At 41.4% G+C, this 15,111-nt stretch overlaps 1 protein-coding gene across 4 annotated transcripts in view; it reads left to right on the top strand.

The window, feature by feature from the left end:
* The window catches only part of PDS5A (PDS5 cohesin associated factor A), a 135,528-nt gene extending 121,049 nt beyond the window's left edge, over positions 1-14,479 (top strand). For all 4 annotated transcript variants that reach the window (XM_008275183.4, XM_070068127.1, XM_008275201.4 and 1 more), the window contains 2 exons: positions 4,863-5,215; positions 11,843-14,479. In XM_008275183.4, coding sequence (XP_008273405.1) covers positions 4,863-5,215; positions 11,843-11,846 — 357 coding nt within the window. In that variant the 3' untranslated portion in view covers positions 11,847-14,479. The remainder of the gene's footprint in view (positions 1-4,862; positions 5,216-11,842) is intronic.
* The last annotated feature ends 632 nt before the right edge of the window (positions 14,480-15,111 follow it).

The following is a 15,111-nucleotide window of genomic DNA, read 5'->3' as shown; positions in this document are numbered from 1 at the left end:
TTAAATTTTGTGATTTAGCCTTCTAAAGCATTTTGAGTATTTAACAGCTGTACTTCTTCTTCTTCTTCTTTTTTTTTTTTTAATTTGGGAAAGATGGAGAGGGATCTTCACCATCCACAACGCCCACAACAGCTTCGGCTGGGGCAGGTCAAAGCCAAGAGCCAAAAATTCAATATAGATTTCTCATGTGGGTGGTGCTGCCTCTCAGGGTGCACAAGAGCAGGAAGCTGGAATTGGAAGCACTGACGTGATGTGCACCCAGGCACTCCAGTAAGGGAAACAGGCATCCCAATGGTATTTTCACTGTTTTGACAAATGCCCCCCCCCCAAACAGTTGCATTCTTTACTGTTAACTTTTAAATTATGTCATCTGAATTTTTTTTTTTTTAGATTTATTTACTTATTTGAAAGAGTTTCACAGAGAGAGACAGAGAGGCAGAGAGAGAGTCTTCCATCTGATGGTTCACTCCCCAATCTCCGCAACATCTAGAGCTGCACCAATCCGAAGCCAGGAACCAGGAGCTTCTTTCAGGTCTCCCACGCAGGTGCAGGGCCCCAAGGACTTGGGCCATCTTGTACTGCTTTCCCAAGCCATAACAGAGAGCTGGATCGGAAGTGGAGCAGCTGGGTCTCAAACACTACAGGCAGCAGCTTGAACTGCTGCGCCACAGCGCTGGCCCCTGTCATCTGAATTTTTTTTAACACTTTTCAGTTATAAAAGAAAGGAAAATAAGAGCAGCTTGATAACTTATCTCAGTAGGAATGGCCTGAAGATAACAATTAAGTATATTTTTTCCATAGAATATTCTTGACATGCTTTTTATTGCCCATCATATATTTATGGTGAGCATCAAATGCTTTAGTATTACTATCAGATAAGTAAAATACAGTCTTTTCATTACAGCTTAACTTTGCCTGTTCAGATGCAGTATTTGAACTCGAACTGATAGAGTTGGGTGTGTGGTTAGTCTCTTACTACTCAAACTCTGTTATTTGCTTTCTGAAACACAGCATGTGAATGGATTCGGGGTTACAGGGTATGTCTTTCTCTCAAAACTCTTTGTGAGTTGGGACGATGCAGGCATGAAGCTTAGCAGTTAAGCCACAGGTTAAAACATCTGCATTGCACATCAGATTACCTGAGTTGTAGTCCTGGTTCTAACTTCTGACTCCAGCTTCCTGGCAGTGCAGATCTTGGGGGATACTGTTGATGACTCAAGTAATTTGGTTCCTGCCACCCATGTGCCATATGTGGATTAAGTTTCCTGTTTCTAATTTTGGCACCAGTTGGGACCTGTTGCAGACATTTGGAGAGTGAACTAGCAGATGGAGGAGTGTGTTCTCTCTTTATTTTTCTCAAATAAACTGAGTTTGGAATGTAGAAACCAATACCTTGAAGTATTGTTGGATCCTTGCATGAATTAAGCACCCTGGGGGCTGGCACTGGTTGAGGTCCCGGATGCTGTATTTCCAGTACAGCTCCCTGTTAATTTCCTGGGAAAACAGTGGAAAATGGCCCAATCTTTGGGCACCTGCACTCATGTGGGAGACCTGGATGAAGCTCTTGGCTGCAACCTGGCCCAGCCATGACCATTGCAGCCATTTGGCAAATGAACCAGTGGATTGAAGACACTCTTGCACACATACTGTCTGTGTGTGTGTGTGTGTGTGTGTGTGTGTCTGTCTCTAACTTTCAACTAAATTAATACATAAATCTTTAAAAAATTAATTAAGCACTCTTGGGCCAAGCATCCCTATTTTGGAGAAGCCAAATCTTACTGTCTGAATAATCTATAGTATTATGTTCACACTTCCAAAGAATTTTTTTCCTCTTCAAAATAAATAAATAACTCTTTAAAAATGAGTTACAGAGAGAGAGAGAGGGATCTTGCATCTGCTATATCACTGCCCAGATGGCCCCAACAGCCAGAGCTCGGCAATTCCAAAGCCAGGTATGAGAGGGTTCTTCAAGTACTCCCATGTGGGTGGCACCTGGTCCATCTGCCACTGCTTTCCCCAGGCCATTAGCAGGGAGTTGGAAACTCACTGTAACCTAAAGAGACATGAGTTATATATTGTCAAAGGCGTAAAGGCTTCCCAGTCATGTTCCTGTAAGTTGAGATGGTCATTTTGCCCCAATGTCTGACACTATGCCCTGTAGGCTTTTATTAAGAAATTGTCTTGTCAGTATACTAAAAACAGTATAGAGACCTAAGGGAAAGGTCGTTTGGCCTAGCAGTTAAGATGCCCATATTCAGTATTGTTGTCTGAGTTTTGATATAAATACACACACACACATCACATTTCATGAGTGTGTAAATGTGACCATGTGCATGATTTTCAGTCCCATCTTATGTCCCTCTATTTTCTACCACTACAAGCAATATTTCAATAAATATTCCTTTATAAACATACAACTTACTGATGCTTTTATTGCTATCAGCTAAATTCCTTGCTCCCAGATTACTGAGTCAAAGAATACAGTGAGTGAAAGAACATAGATATTTAGATATATAGATATTTAGAACATTAGATATTTCCATGTTGATCTTCTAAAAGATTGGAACATTTGACATTTCTACCAGCAGTATGTAAGCATACTGTTTTTTTTTTCTATATATACCTGACAACAACAGGTTTTACAATTCTTTTGAATTTTGGTTCAGTCTCAATTATCAAAAATACTGTTTTAATTTGCATTTCTCTGACTGACATTTTGTTTGTTGATTCTTTGGCTGTATTCTATAAATTTCCTGTTCCTATATTGTCCATTTTCAGGGCATCTTCCACTGCTTTCCAGGCAGGAAGCTAGATTGGAAGTGGAGTAGCCAGGACTTAAAATGGCACTCCAGTATGGGATATTGGTGTTACAGTCAGCAGTTCAACCCACTGTGCCATAATGCTGGACCTCTCACACTTTATTTTATGTGCTCTTCCCATATTTTTTAAGGTCTAAGTTCCTTACATCTACCAACCTGTTTTCTTTTATGGGTTCTTTTTGCTATTTCCTCTGTACTCCAGTCTTCATATGACAGAATCCTACTTTGACACTGCTTGCCTAATAATTCCCAAAAGGACTCATTAGAAATAGACAATTCCTCTAATTTTTTCCCCAAAAACACTCCATTCTTTAATCTCATAGCCCTTGGAGTGATTTCTACTTGAAATGTATTCACTTTTAAGAAATTAGCTATGTGTCATACTAAATGAAGACAGGAAGCAGTGTGGTTTCACAGTCTATTCCCAATAGTCATCACACCTAATTAGGCATTCAGTTGAACAAATGGTCCTTACTCCATGTTTAATAATACTTGATATATTGTTGATCCATTTTGTTTGCCTACAAGTCAACATCTTTTTTCAGGATGACATTCTGTATGTCTTCTCATGATTCATCTTAGTTGCTTCAGTTTAATTCTTGTGGGCCATATTATTCTCATCCTTTCATGTATTACGCATTCTCTTACAGTTAGGCTTAACATTAGGTTAAAACCCAATTTGTGGATTTTTTTCACTTAAATTACTACTCTTTGGATTTTTTAATAAATTTTCTTATCATTATGGAAACACTGGGGAAAATGCAAATTATTAAAAAAGATATGGTATAGCTTTTTGAATGACGATAATGTATCAGTTAAATTTTAATGTATTCCTTTTTTTTTTTTTTTTTACTTATTTTTTGTTTAAGATTTATTTATTTATTTGAGATGCAGAGAGAGAGAGACAGAGAGATCTTCCATGTGCTAGTTCACTTTCCAGATGGCTGCAATGGACGGAGTCAGGGGCTCAGGAGCCCAAGCACTTGGGCCATCTCCCACTGCTTTCCCAGGCCCTCATCAGGGAGCTGGATTGGAAATGGATCTGCCAGGACTTGAACCAGTGCCTATATACAGGATGCTGGCGCCACAGGTGGAGGCGTAACCTCCTAGGCCACAGTGCCAGCCTCAATGTATTCCTTAATATCTTCCATATAAAGGTCACAAAGAAAATGTATAGAATACAAGTTAGTGATTGTTATAGTAAAAAGAGACAAAAGTTTGAATGAATGAATGTAATGAGAAGTTAAAGATCTTCATGTCACAGCACTACAAAGTGTGGGTTTTTTTTTTTTTTTTTTTTTTTTTTTTTTTTTTTTTTTTGACAGGCAGAGTGGACAGTGAGAGAGAGAGACAGAGAGAAAGGTCTTCCTTTGCCGTTGGTTCACCCTCCAATGGCTGCCGCAGCTGGCGCACTGCGCTGATCCGATGGCAGGAGCCAGGTGCTTTTCCTGGTCTCCCATGGGGTGCAGGGCCCAAGCACCTGGGCCATCCTCCACTGCACTCCCTGGCCACAGCAGAGAGCTGGCCTGGAAGAGGGGCAACTGGGACAGAATCCGGCGCCCCAACCGGGACTAGAACCCGGTGTGCCGGCGCCGCTAGGCGGAGGATTAGCCTAGTGAGCCGCGGCGCCGGCCCACTACAAAGATTATTATACTTAGATCCATCAGGGAGAAAGAAAATAGCACTTTGAATTAAGAAAAATACTTCTCCTTTGAAAAGTGATAAATTTAGAATAGCTTCAATAAAAAGGAATTTTTCTTTTGGCATGGGATTATAATAGCAAAACCTAGTAAATTTTCTTTATTTTAAATGTACTACCTTTGATGATAATCAGTATATATTGAACATAGTATACGTACCACTGCTGAGGCCCCAGACACAGGCTCTTCCCTCAAGCAGTTTACTTTCCTAATGGAATGTAAGCAATCAACCGTAAGTCCTGAAATCCCAAGTCCTTTAAAATACTTACAGAATGTTTTTTCTAGTAGAGATCGTTGATATTTAAGGAATTTGTGTTTATGAAGTTGTTTTGTGCTATTTTAGGAAATTAATTCCGATCAGGCTACCCAGGGCAACATCAGCAGTGACCGGGGAAAGAAAAGAGCGGTACCAGCAGCCGGTGCTGAGAACATCCAGCAAAAACCAGATGAGAAAGAAGATGAATCAGGGCCACCTGCCCCAGCCAAACCCAGGAGAGGACGTCGACCCAAGTCTGAATCTCAGGGCAACGCAACCAAAAATGATGATGTAAATAAACCTGCTAGCAAAGGAAGGAAGAGAGCCGCAGGCAGTCAGGAGAGCCCTGGGGGCTTGGAAGCAGGTAATGCCAAAGCACCCAAACTGCAAGATGTAGCCAAAAAGGCTGTACCAGCAGAGAGACAAATTGATTTACAAAGGTAATGTACACCATTTTTCCTAACGTTTGAATTTATGCATTTTCTCTTATAAGTCAGTCACTGCCTCCCAACACTTAGCTATTTGGGAGTGAAAGTGAGCTTGGTATCCCTTGCAAAGATTATAAAGTATTTATCTCATTAGCTCTATTTTATGTATTTAGTTGAAAGGCAGAGTGACAGAGAAAGGAAGAGAGTTTCCAGCTGCTGGTTGATCTCTGTGCCTCTGCCCTACTACCCCCTCCACCAATGCCTGCAATAGCTATGGCTAGGCCAGGTCTGAGCCATGAATTCTTGGGGTCTCCTATGTGGGTGGCCATAACCCAAGCATCCTGGCCATCATCCACTGCCAGCCCGGCACGTCATCAGGAAGCTGGGCCGGTGGCGCAGAGTACTTGGTCTGGGAGTAGGCATCGCAAGCAGTGACTTAACCCACTGGGCCACAACACGTGCCCCTCATAACCTCCACTTTTAAGGCATCAAAAGAATCCCCTTTTTCCTTTGGCTAAGTTTTATTTAAGAGGTAGTATTGTGGTGTTTCTGTTTATTAGTAAGGAGAATATTATCTTTTGTTTGGATTTTACATAATGCAAAGAGCTATCATTTGGATACAGAATCTTGGAATGTAGAAGGTATTCATGAAACCAGAATAAGTAGATTTTGCTCTTTAATTCTTGTTAAATTTTTAAAGATTCATTTATTTTTACTGGGAAGGCAGAGTGAGAGAGGGAAAAGGAGATCTTTAGTGTGCTGGTTCACTTCTTTTTTTTTTTTTTTTTTTTTTTTTTTTTTTTTTTTTTGACAGGCAGAGTGGACAGTGAGAGAGAGAGAGACAGAGAGAGAAAGGTCTTCCTTTGCCGTTGGTTCACCCTCCAATGGCCGCCGCTGCAGCCGGCGCACCGCGCTGATCCTGGCAGGAGCCAGGAGCCAGGTGCTTTTTCCTGGTCTCCCATGGGGTGCAGGGCCCAAGCACCTGGGCCATCCTCCACTGCACTCCCTGGCCATAGCAGAGAGCTGGCCTGGAAGAGGGGCAACCGGGACAGAATCCGGCGCCCCAACCGGGACTAGAACCCGGTGTGCCGGCGCCGCAAGGTGGAGGATTAGCCTATTGAGCCACGGCGCCGGCTCTAGTGTGCTGGTTCACTTCTAAAATGGCCACAACAGCTGGGACTGGGCCAGTCTGAAGCCAGGTACCTGAAATTCTACTCAGGTCTTCCATGTGCATGGCAGGGGCCACTTTCCACGGCTTTCCCAGGTGCTTTAGCAGGTAGCTGGAATGGAAGTGATGTAGCCAGGACTCCAGCTGGCAATGCAGGATGTAATACCAGTGTCACATGCAGCAGCTTACCCTGCTGCATTACAGCACCAGCCCCTTGTTGTAGTTCATTCTAATATAGATCAAGAAGGTATCCACTTCCACCCTTCCCAGTGAAACAGCATTGTAGCTGCTCATCTCTGATCAGTCTTGGTTGGATTTTCCACAGTGTGGAGATCTGTACTTGGCCAGAGGAGTCACTTTATAGATTTTTTTTTTTAAATTTATTTGACAGACAGTGAGAAAGAGAGAGACAAAGGTCTTCCTTCCATTGGTTCATCCCCACAAAAGGTTGCCATGGCCAGCACGCTGCACCGATCTGAAGCCAGAAGCCAGGTGCTTCCTCCTAGTCTCCCATGTGGGTGCAGGGGTCCAAGCACTCGGGCCATCCTCCACTGACTTCCCAGGCCACAGCAGAGAGCTGGACTGGAAGAGGAGCAACCGGGACAGAATCCGGCAGCCCAATCGGGACTAGAACCCAGAGTGCCGGCGCCACAGATGGAGGATTAGCCAAGTGAGCTGCGATGCCGGCCCCACTTTATAGATCTTACCTGTGTGCCCTTATTGTTTCCTTATATACCTAACTTATCTGCTGAATTAGACTGTAAGCATCTGAGCTGCTTCTAGAAATGAGTCCTGGCTTTGATCAGCTCAGTTTACCCCCTCTGACTTGCTTCAGGATTTTTATAAAGTACAGAGTCACACAAGCATGTGTAGGTACATTTAAAATATTACCACGGGGGCCCACACTGTGGCATAGTGGGTAAAGCCGCTGCCTACAGTGCAGGCATCTCATGTGGCTGCTGCTTTGAGTCCCGGCTGCTCCACTTCCAATCCAGCTCTCTGCTAAGGCCTTGGAAAGCAGTGGAAGATGGCCTGGGTGCTTGGGCACTGCACCCGTGTGGGAGACCCGGAAGAAGCTCTGGCTCCTAGCTTTAGATTGACCCAGCTCCGACCACTGCAGCCATTTGGGGAGTGAACCAGCCTATGGAAGACCTCTGTTTGTCTCTCTCTCTCTCTCTCTCTGCCTCTAGCTGTCTGTAACTCTGCCTGTCAAATAAATAAATCTTAAAAAATAAAATATACCATTTATGAAATTCAGAAATCTAAGACTATTAAATTTCTTTATGTAAATACTTCTGATTCTCTTTCTACAACATCTTGTAGAATTAGGTCCAAGAAATCAAAACCTGCTTTGAGTACTGATGTGTTGTTCTTATTTGTTTCTATTTCTACTGATAGGTATAGTAATGAAAGCCAAAATTTGGTCAAACCTGACATGACTTTTTTCCTCAATCCTAGACCTTTGCCCTGAACAATATATTCATCCTCTGCTTCCTTTTCTTCATTAACGGTAATGGCCCCGTATTGTGGCTCAGGGGGTTAACGACCTCCTGCAGCTCCACATCCCATATCAGAACACCAGTTCAAGTCCTGGCTGTTCTGCTTTCTATCCAGCTTCCTGCTAATACAACTGACAAAAGCAGCGAAAAATGGCCCGATGACTTGGGTCCCTGCCACCCATGTAGAAAACTAAGGTGAAGTTTCAAGAAAGTCCCTGACTTGAGCCTACTCCAGCCTGAGCCATTGCGACCATGTGGGGAGTGAACCAGCGGATAGAAGATATCTTTGTTTTTCTGTCTGTCACTTTGCCTTCCAAACAAACAAAATAAATAATTTTTAAAGATTGAATATTCTAAGAATTAAATGAATCAATAACTATAAAACATTTTAGCAACATGCTTCTTATACAGAAAGTGCTCAGTAATTATTATTATTTTAAATTCTAGTGGCCTTTACAGCCTAATATATGGTTTGTTTTTTTTTGTTTATTTGTTTTTGTTTGTTTGTTTTTTTTGACAGGCAGAGTGGACAGTGAGAGAGAGAGAGAGACAGAAAGGTCTTCCTTTGCCGTTGGTTCACCCTCCAATGGCCGCCGCGGCCGGCGCGCTGCGGCGGGCGCACTGCGCTGATCCGATGGCAGGAGCCAGGTGCTTCTCCTGGTCTCCCATGGGGTGCAGGGCCCAAGCACTTGGGCCATCCTCCACTGCACTCCCTGGCCACAGCAGAGAGCTGGCCTGGAAGAGGGGCAAGCGGGACAGAATCCGGCACCCCAACCGGGACTAGAACCGGGTGTGCCGGTGCCGCAAGGCAGAGGATTAGCCTAGTGAGCCGCAGCGCCGGCCTAATATATGTTTTCAAATATACAAAAATTGAATATTTTCCTGGAGGTTGCCAAAACTCTCTAAAGGTTTTTTCTTTCTATTTTTATTTGAGAGGGGGAGCAGAGAGAGCTTTCTTCTATTGGTTCATTGCCCCAAATGCTCATAGTGATAAGGGAACTTAAAAGTAGGAAGCTACAAATTCAATCTGACTCCCATGTTGGTAACAGGAACCCAATTACTAGAGCCATCACTTCTCCTCCTATAGTCTGCATTGGTAGGAAGCTGGGGTCAGGAGACAGAGCCCTATGCTCCAATGCAGGATTCAGCCATCTTAACTGCTAAACTAAACAGCTGCCTATTTTTTTTTATTATTTTATACTTTATTTTTATTTTTTTATTTGACAGATACAGTTAGACAGTGAAAGAGAGAGACAAAGGTCTTCCTTCCGTTGGTTCACCCCCCAAATGACCGCTATGGCCGGAGCCATGCTGATCCGAAGCCAGGAGCCAGGTGCTTTTTCCTGGTCTCCCATGTGGGTACAGGTGCCCAAGCACTTGGGCCCTCTCCTCCACTGCACTCCCGGGCCACAGCAGAGAGCTGGACTGGAAGAGGAGCAACCAGGACTAGAACCCAGTGCCCATATGGGATGCTGGCGCTGCAGGCGGAGGATTAACCAAGTGAGCCACAGTGCCGGCCCCAACACCTGCCTATTTTTAAAGTTTTATCTCTGCTATTGTCTGCAAAAGCAGTAGAGGACGGCCCAAGTCCTTGGGCCCCTGTACCTACATGGGAGACCTGGAAGAAGCTCCTGGCTTCAGATCGGGTTGTGGTCAATTGGGGAGTGAACCAGTGAATGGAAGACCATTCTCTCTTTCTCTCTGCCTCTCTTTCTCTCTCTGTGTAACTCTGACTTTCAAGTAAATAAATTAATCTTTAAAATTAAAAAAAAAAATTCCTATAAAGTCTCTTTTTCAGAGCTAAAGGCAGGGGTCCAGCTCTGTGGCATAGTGGGTTAAGCCAACACCTATAACACTGCCATTCCATGCGGATGCCGGTTTGAGTCCTGGCTAATCAGCTTCCCATCCAGCTCCCTGCTAAAGTGCCTGGGGAGGCAGCAGAGGATGCCCTAAGTTCTTAGGACCCTGCACCCAAGTGGGAGACCCAGAAGAGGTTCCTGGCTCTGCCCTAGCAAATGGAGGATTCTCTCTTTCTCTCTCTCTCTGACTTTGAAATAAATAAATCTTTGGGGGAAAAAAAAAAGGTGGCCTGGGCTGTTGGCATAATGAATAAAGCCACTGCCTGCAGTTCCAGCATCCCATATGGGCGCTGGTTCGAGTCTCAGCTGCTCTACTTCCGATCCAGCTCTCTGCTGTGGCCTAGGAAAGTAGTAGAAAATGGCCCATCGCTTGGGCCCCTGCATCCACATGGGAGACCCCGAAGAAGCTCTTGGCTTCAGATCGACCCAGCTCCCACCATTGGCGGCCATTTGGCATTTGGGGAGTAAACCAGCAGATGAAAGACCTTTTTCTCTCTCCCTCTCTCAGTGTCTCCCTCTCTCTCTCTCTCTCTCTGCTTCTTCCTTTCAAATAAATAAATCTTTTAACAACAACAACAACAAAAAAAAGAACTAAGGGCACCTCACCTTATATGTCTTAAGTATGCCAGTTAGTACATCAATAAGTAGTTTGTTATTCAAAATACCTAATTCTGTGATGCTCTTACTCTCAGTGAAGATGGATGGTAAGATTTTTATGTGTGTGATAATGTTATACTGTGTGAATTTAGAATATATCAAACATTTTGCACAGGTATTTCAGAAACTTGTGATTGAGTTGTTGAGTACCAATTCATGACTAACAAAACCTAAAAGTAGCCGGCGCCGTGGCTCAATAGGCTAATCCTCCACCTTGCGGCGCCGGCACACCGGGTTCTAGTCCCGGTTGGGGCGCCGGATTCTGTCCCGGTTGCCCCTCTTCCAGGCCAGCTCTCTGCTATGGCCAGGGAGTGCAGTGGAGGATGGCCCAGGTGCTTGGGCCCTGCACCCCATGGGAGACCAGGAAAAGCACCTGGCTCCTGGCTCCTGCCAGGATCAGCGCGGTGCGCCGGCTGCAGCGGCGGCCATTGGAGGGTGAACCAGCGGCAAAGGAAGACCTTTCTCTCTCTGTCTCTCTCTCTCACTGTCCACTCTGCCTGTCAAAAAAAAAAAAAAAAAAAAAAAAACAAAACCTAAAAGTGCATCCTACAACTTTTTCCCAAGTCTCCTTTTGTCTTTCCTTTTTTCATGGACCTATGTACAACTCTGCCCTCACACTCCGGTGTTGTGACTGTGGCTTGCAATCTGGATAAGCTCTTCAGAAAAATTGACTTACTCCAGAAAATCAGCATTGTAGTATTGCTTACAAAAAAGTATTATAGCTCATATTTGCTCCTTTTACTACTTTTTCATGATTTTGACAAAAGGACTTACTGGTCCTAGCACCCTGCTGGGTATTGACAATCCTAAAGTATCCAAAATGCATAGGTTCTTACCTTCAAAGAGTATGCTTCCTCAGCTTGTCAATTCTGCTGATTGATAGGATAAAATAATAAAGCATTATTTTGAAAATTACTTATAAAGCAAATAAAATTCTGAAATACTACAACATGGAGGAATCTTAACGACAGACATTATACTAAGTGGTCCCAAAAGGGACCACTACTAGATAATTCCATTTAGGTAAGGTACCTGGAATAGTCAAAATCATGGAGACAGGAAATAAAATGGTGATTGACAGGAACTTGATCACTTGGAGTTTCGAGGAATGGGCCTTGATTTCCAGTGGGTGTACGGTTTCAGTTGGGAAGACGAAAAAGCTAGGGATGGATGGATGGATGGATGGTGCTAATGATTATATCACAGTGCTCCTGAGCTATGATGTTTAACATGTAAAGATACACACTTTGGGGTTAATTTAATTCTAAGATGAAAACAAAACCTTGTTCAATGTTTTGTTTTTATATAAATTATTTCTTAAACCAAGTGAAGTTCCAGTTGAAAAAAATGAAAACAATAAGATTTTAGATAACAACTGTAGGAATAAAATAATTCTGGTTTGGTTTTTATCCTGTCTACATCTTTTCTAACTTTGCATTATACTTCTGTCCCTAAGGTAAAAAGAAAACTCATATGCAAAGGGAGAAAATGAAGGCCAAACTGAAGCATGCCCCAGCTTCTGCAAAAACTTGGATTCTACATGTCTGAATAGAGAATGAAGTTCACTTAATACACACTTTCTGCCTTGAAAACTGAAAGAAACTATGACTTCCTTTTCACATGACCACAAATCCTTTGATGGAAATGTACAGCAGAAACTCTTGAAAGAGAGGCTAAAAGCAACTCTATTCTACCCTGTCCCCTGGACTTTTCTTATGAAAAGTCAATAATTAAGCAAATTGCTTAACATTTGGTTCCAGTTCCTGCATATCTGGAGTTTAAACGCATAATGCACCATTAATTTCCATGCTGCAGTTTTTATTTTAAAGAAAGTAACAAGATATCCTTACACTGACACTGAAAATTCATCCATTTTAGAGCCAGGAATTCCCATGTTACACAAGAAAAAAAAAGAAGTCTACTGAATTAATTTTTTAGAAGAAGAGAGATCAGATGAAATATTTCTTTGTTTTTCCTTTTGGAAACTTTATGTATAATTCTTTCTGCCTGCCTACTTTTCTGCAAAAATGAGATGTACAGATTTCAGTTCCCTGCTATGAAAAGTGATGTGGTGGCAATTTTATAAATGTTGCTTTCTGATTTTTATCAGAGTGAGAAAATAATTAAAATTATTATTGATTTGCAAGTAGTAAACACTTCATATTTTGATTTCTCCTCCAATTTAGGTTAATATAATTTTCAATAAGTGTACATATTTGTTTGTTTCCTGAAGCGTATCACTTTAAAACAGTTTTTACTCCTGTGGTTATGTTGGAATACTTGGAATTTTTAAGGAGTAAAGACTGCCCAGCATTTGGTTTTATAATGTTTGTCACCAGATTTTTATTACTGATATTAAAAAAAAGTCAATTTTTTAAATAGTTGGACTTTGGCAGCTTTGTAAAGGGAAGTTGGAGGTGTTCAGGCTCCCTGTCAATTTTCAGCATTGTGTTATTGGGAAATAAGTGTTTTGTTTTTGGTTTTTGTCTGCTGGTCTGGGCTCAGTTTTAATGTTTTTTATTTTAGAAGACAACTGTTGCATCACTATATTATGTTTCTCGGCATTGTTCAGCATAGGTAATGTGTACATTTTGGTGTACACAATCATATTTAAGTTTTTTGCATAAAATAAATGCTTCTAGATGTCATATGGCAGTCTTTTAATCTTTTTATCATATTTTCTTGTGAAGTTTTTCATGTGAAAGGGCTAAAGTCATAAACATGATTACAGTCAACTCTCAATTATCTATATAAAACAGTGACTGCCTCAGGTTTTCAATTTTGTGATAATCATGAACTCAAAGAACATAATCAAGGCACTCTGCAAGGTCTGCTGCCCGAGGAGCTTAAAATGTTTCCCTCCTCGTACTCAAAATGACATCTGTTCCCAGAGTACATGGGGCTCATCTCCAAGCCCCAGCAGAGTTTGCTCACTTCTCCAGTATGGGTTAAAGAAAGTAAACAACAGTGGCATTATAACTTGATCTTGATTGGCTGTAGTTTACATAGGATGTACAAGAATGAAATCAGTCTGAAAAAGGTGATTATTTATGTTAGGGTGAAATTTGCTGATAGTAAATGTCACTTATGTTCTCATAGATAATCAAGAGTTGGCTGTATATTGATTCTGAGAGATGGATAATTCTTTTAAATATGCATATAAATATATATACACACACAATTAAGTATCAGAAAATGGTTAGTCTAAAATGAATGCCAGTGATAGAAAACTATCTTTTAAAAGTGCAGAAAACTTCCTGTTTGCCTTTTCATGACCCTTTAGAAAGAAGATATAAAATATTGCCTCCAACTTGCTGACAAAAGAGTATCTATGCACAAATATCAGAGAAGTCCCTCAGGCAGTTAGTGGGCAGGTTCTATTTTGAAGAGTTTAAAGTTCTCTTAGCATCAGACAGCTTGATCTTAAGGCCCCTAATTTGTCACCAACCAAATGTGCTTTTTCAGAGACTTTCTCTCTCACTCCTTTTAACAAATTGCCCAATGGTTGTTAGATTACCAGGTGTTAAATCATGTTAAATGAAATTCAGTGGAAGCATTTGCATCAGCTTATGACTGTTTAGAGTTTTGCAGGAGAGGAGTTAGCTAAAACTAAAAGTGGCCCACTCCTGACTTTATAAAATGATGCAAGTGTCTGGCACTAAGGGAAGGGCAATAGAATGGTAAAAAGATTAAACTGATGGGGAGGGACTTGTTTTTGGGAAATTTGTCAGTTTTCCCTCAAAAAGGAAAACATAAAATCTCTTAGGAATTTGGTATTCACATCTCAGAGAAATACAACACAAAAGTGCAGACTTAATATTTGAAAATTAATGTTAACCCTTTGTGTCTAGTTTGAAGCTTCTTGTATTTGTCTAAAACTACAAGCCAGAATTTTGTATCTCCTTTGATAAAAAGTGTGTATAATGTAAAGTAGTTTTGCATATTCTTGTGCTGCACATGGGCTGAATTTTTAGAATTTTTTTAAAGACTTGAAGCAGAACCTTGTAATTTGTGTAAATGACAAGTGTAAAATCCTACCATAAAATGCTAAAAATATGCACTGTTTCGAATAAAATCAAGAAATGCAGCATTATATAGTAGTGTGGAGCCCTGAATATTCATGTATCCCTGGTATGTCACAAGTTGACTTACTGTCTTTGCATATTTTCTGTTTAGATTCTGGAGTCTGCGTATCCAATAAGAAATCAAATGCCTCCTTCAAACTTCCTCGCTAGGTACTCTGATTTGAGAAAGAGCATAATGGATGATAAATTCTGATGGACATTTGGAAAACTTCAGTTGTTCTTTAACCTCAGAACTTAAAAGCAACTTTTAATTTTTACTGCCCTATGACACATCTATTTATTACAAATTTTGGACTTAGTTTAGTTCATGGAGAATAAGCAGATTTACACGAATATATCTGGAATCAGAAGTGAACAGAATTAAGAGGTAAGAGAAGCTATTATATTTAGTTTTGTATTTTACCCTTCATGGGTTTATCGTCCCACATCGGATGTTTGCACAAACAGCCCTTCATTATCCACTAGTTCTACATCCATAGATTCAACCAACTGTGGATCGAAAATATTTGGGAATAATGTACATCTGTATTGAACATGTAAAAACTTTTCTTTGTGTCATCATGCCGTAAACAATGGAGCATAGCAATTTTACATAACACTAATATTGTGTTAGGAATTAGAAATAATCTCGAGATGGATT

The sequence above is a fragment of the Oryctolagus cuniculus genome, chromosome 2 (assembly GCF_964237555.1).
Source record: "Oryctolagus cuniculus chromosome 2, mOryCun1.1, whole genome shotgun sequence".
Taxonomy (NCBI): Eukaryota; Metazoa; Chordata; class Mammalia; order Lagomorpha; family Leporidae; genus Oryctolagus; species Oryctolagus cuniculus.
Note: the sequence above shows the minus strand (reverse complement) of the source record. Positions and strands in the feature narration are given on the sequence as shown.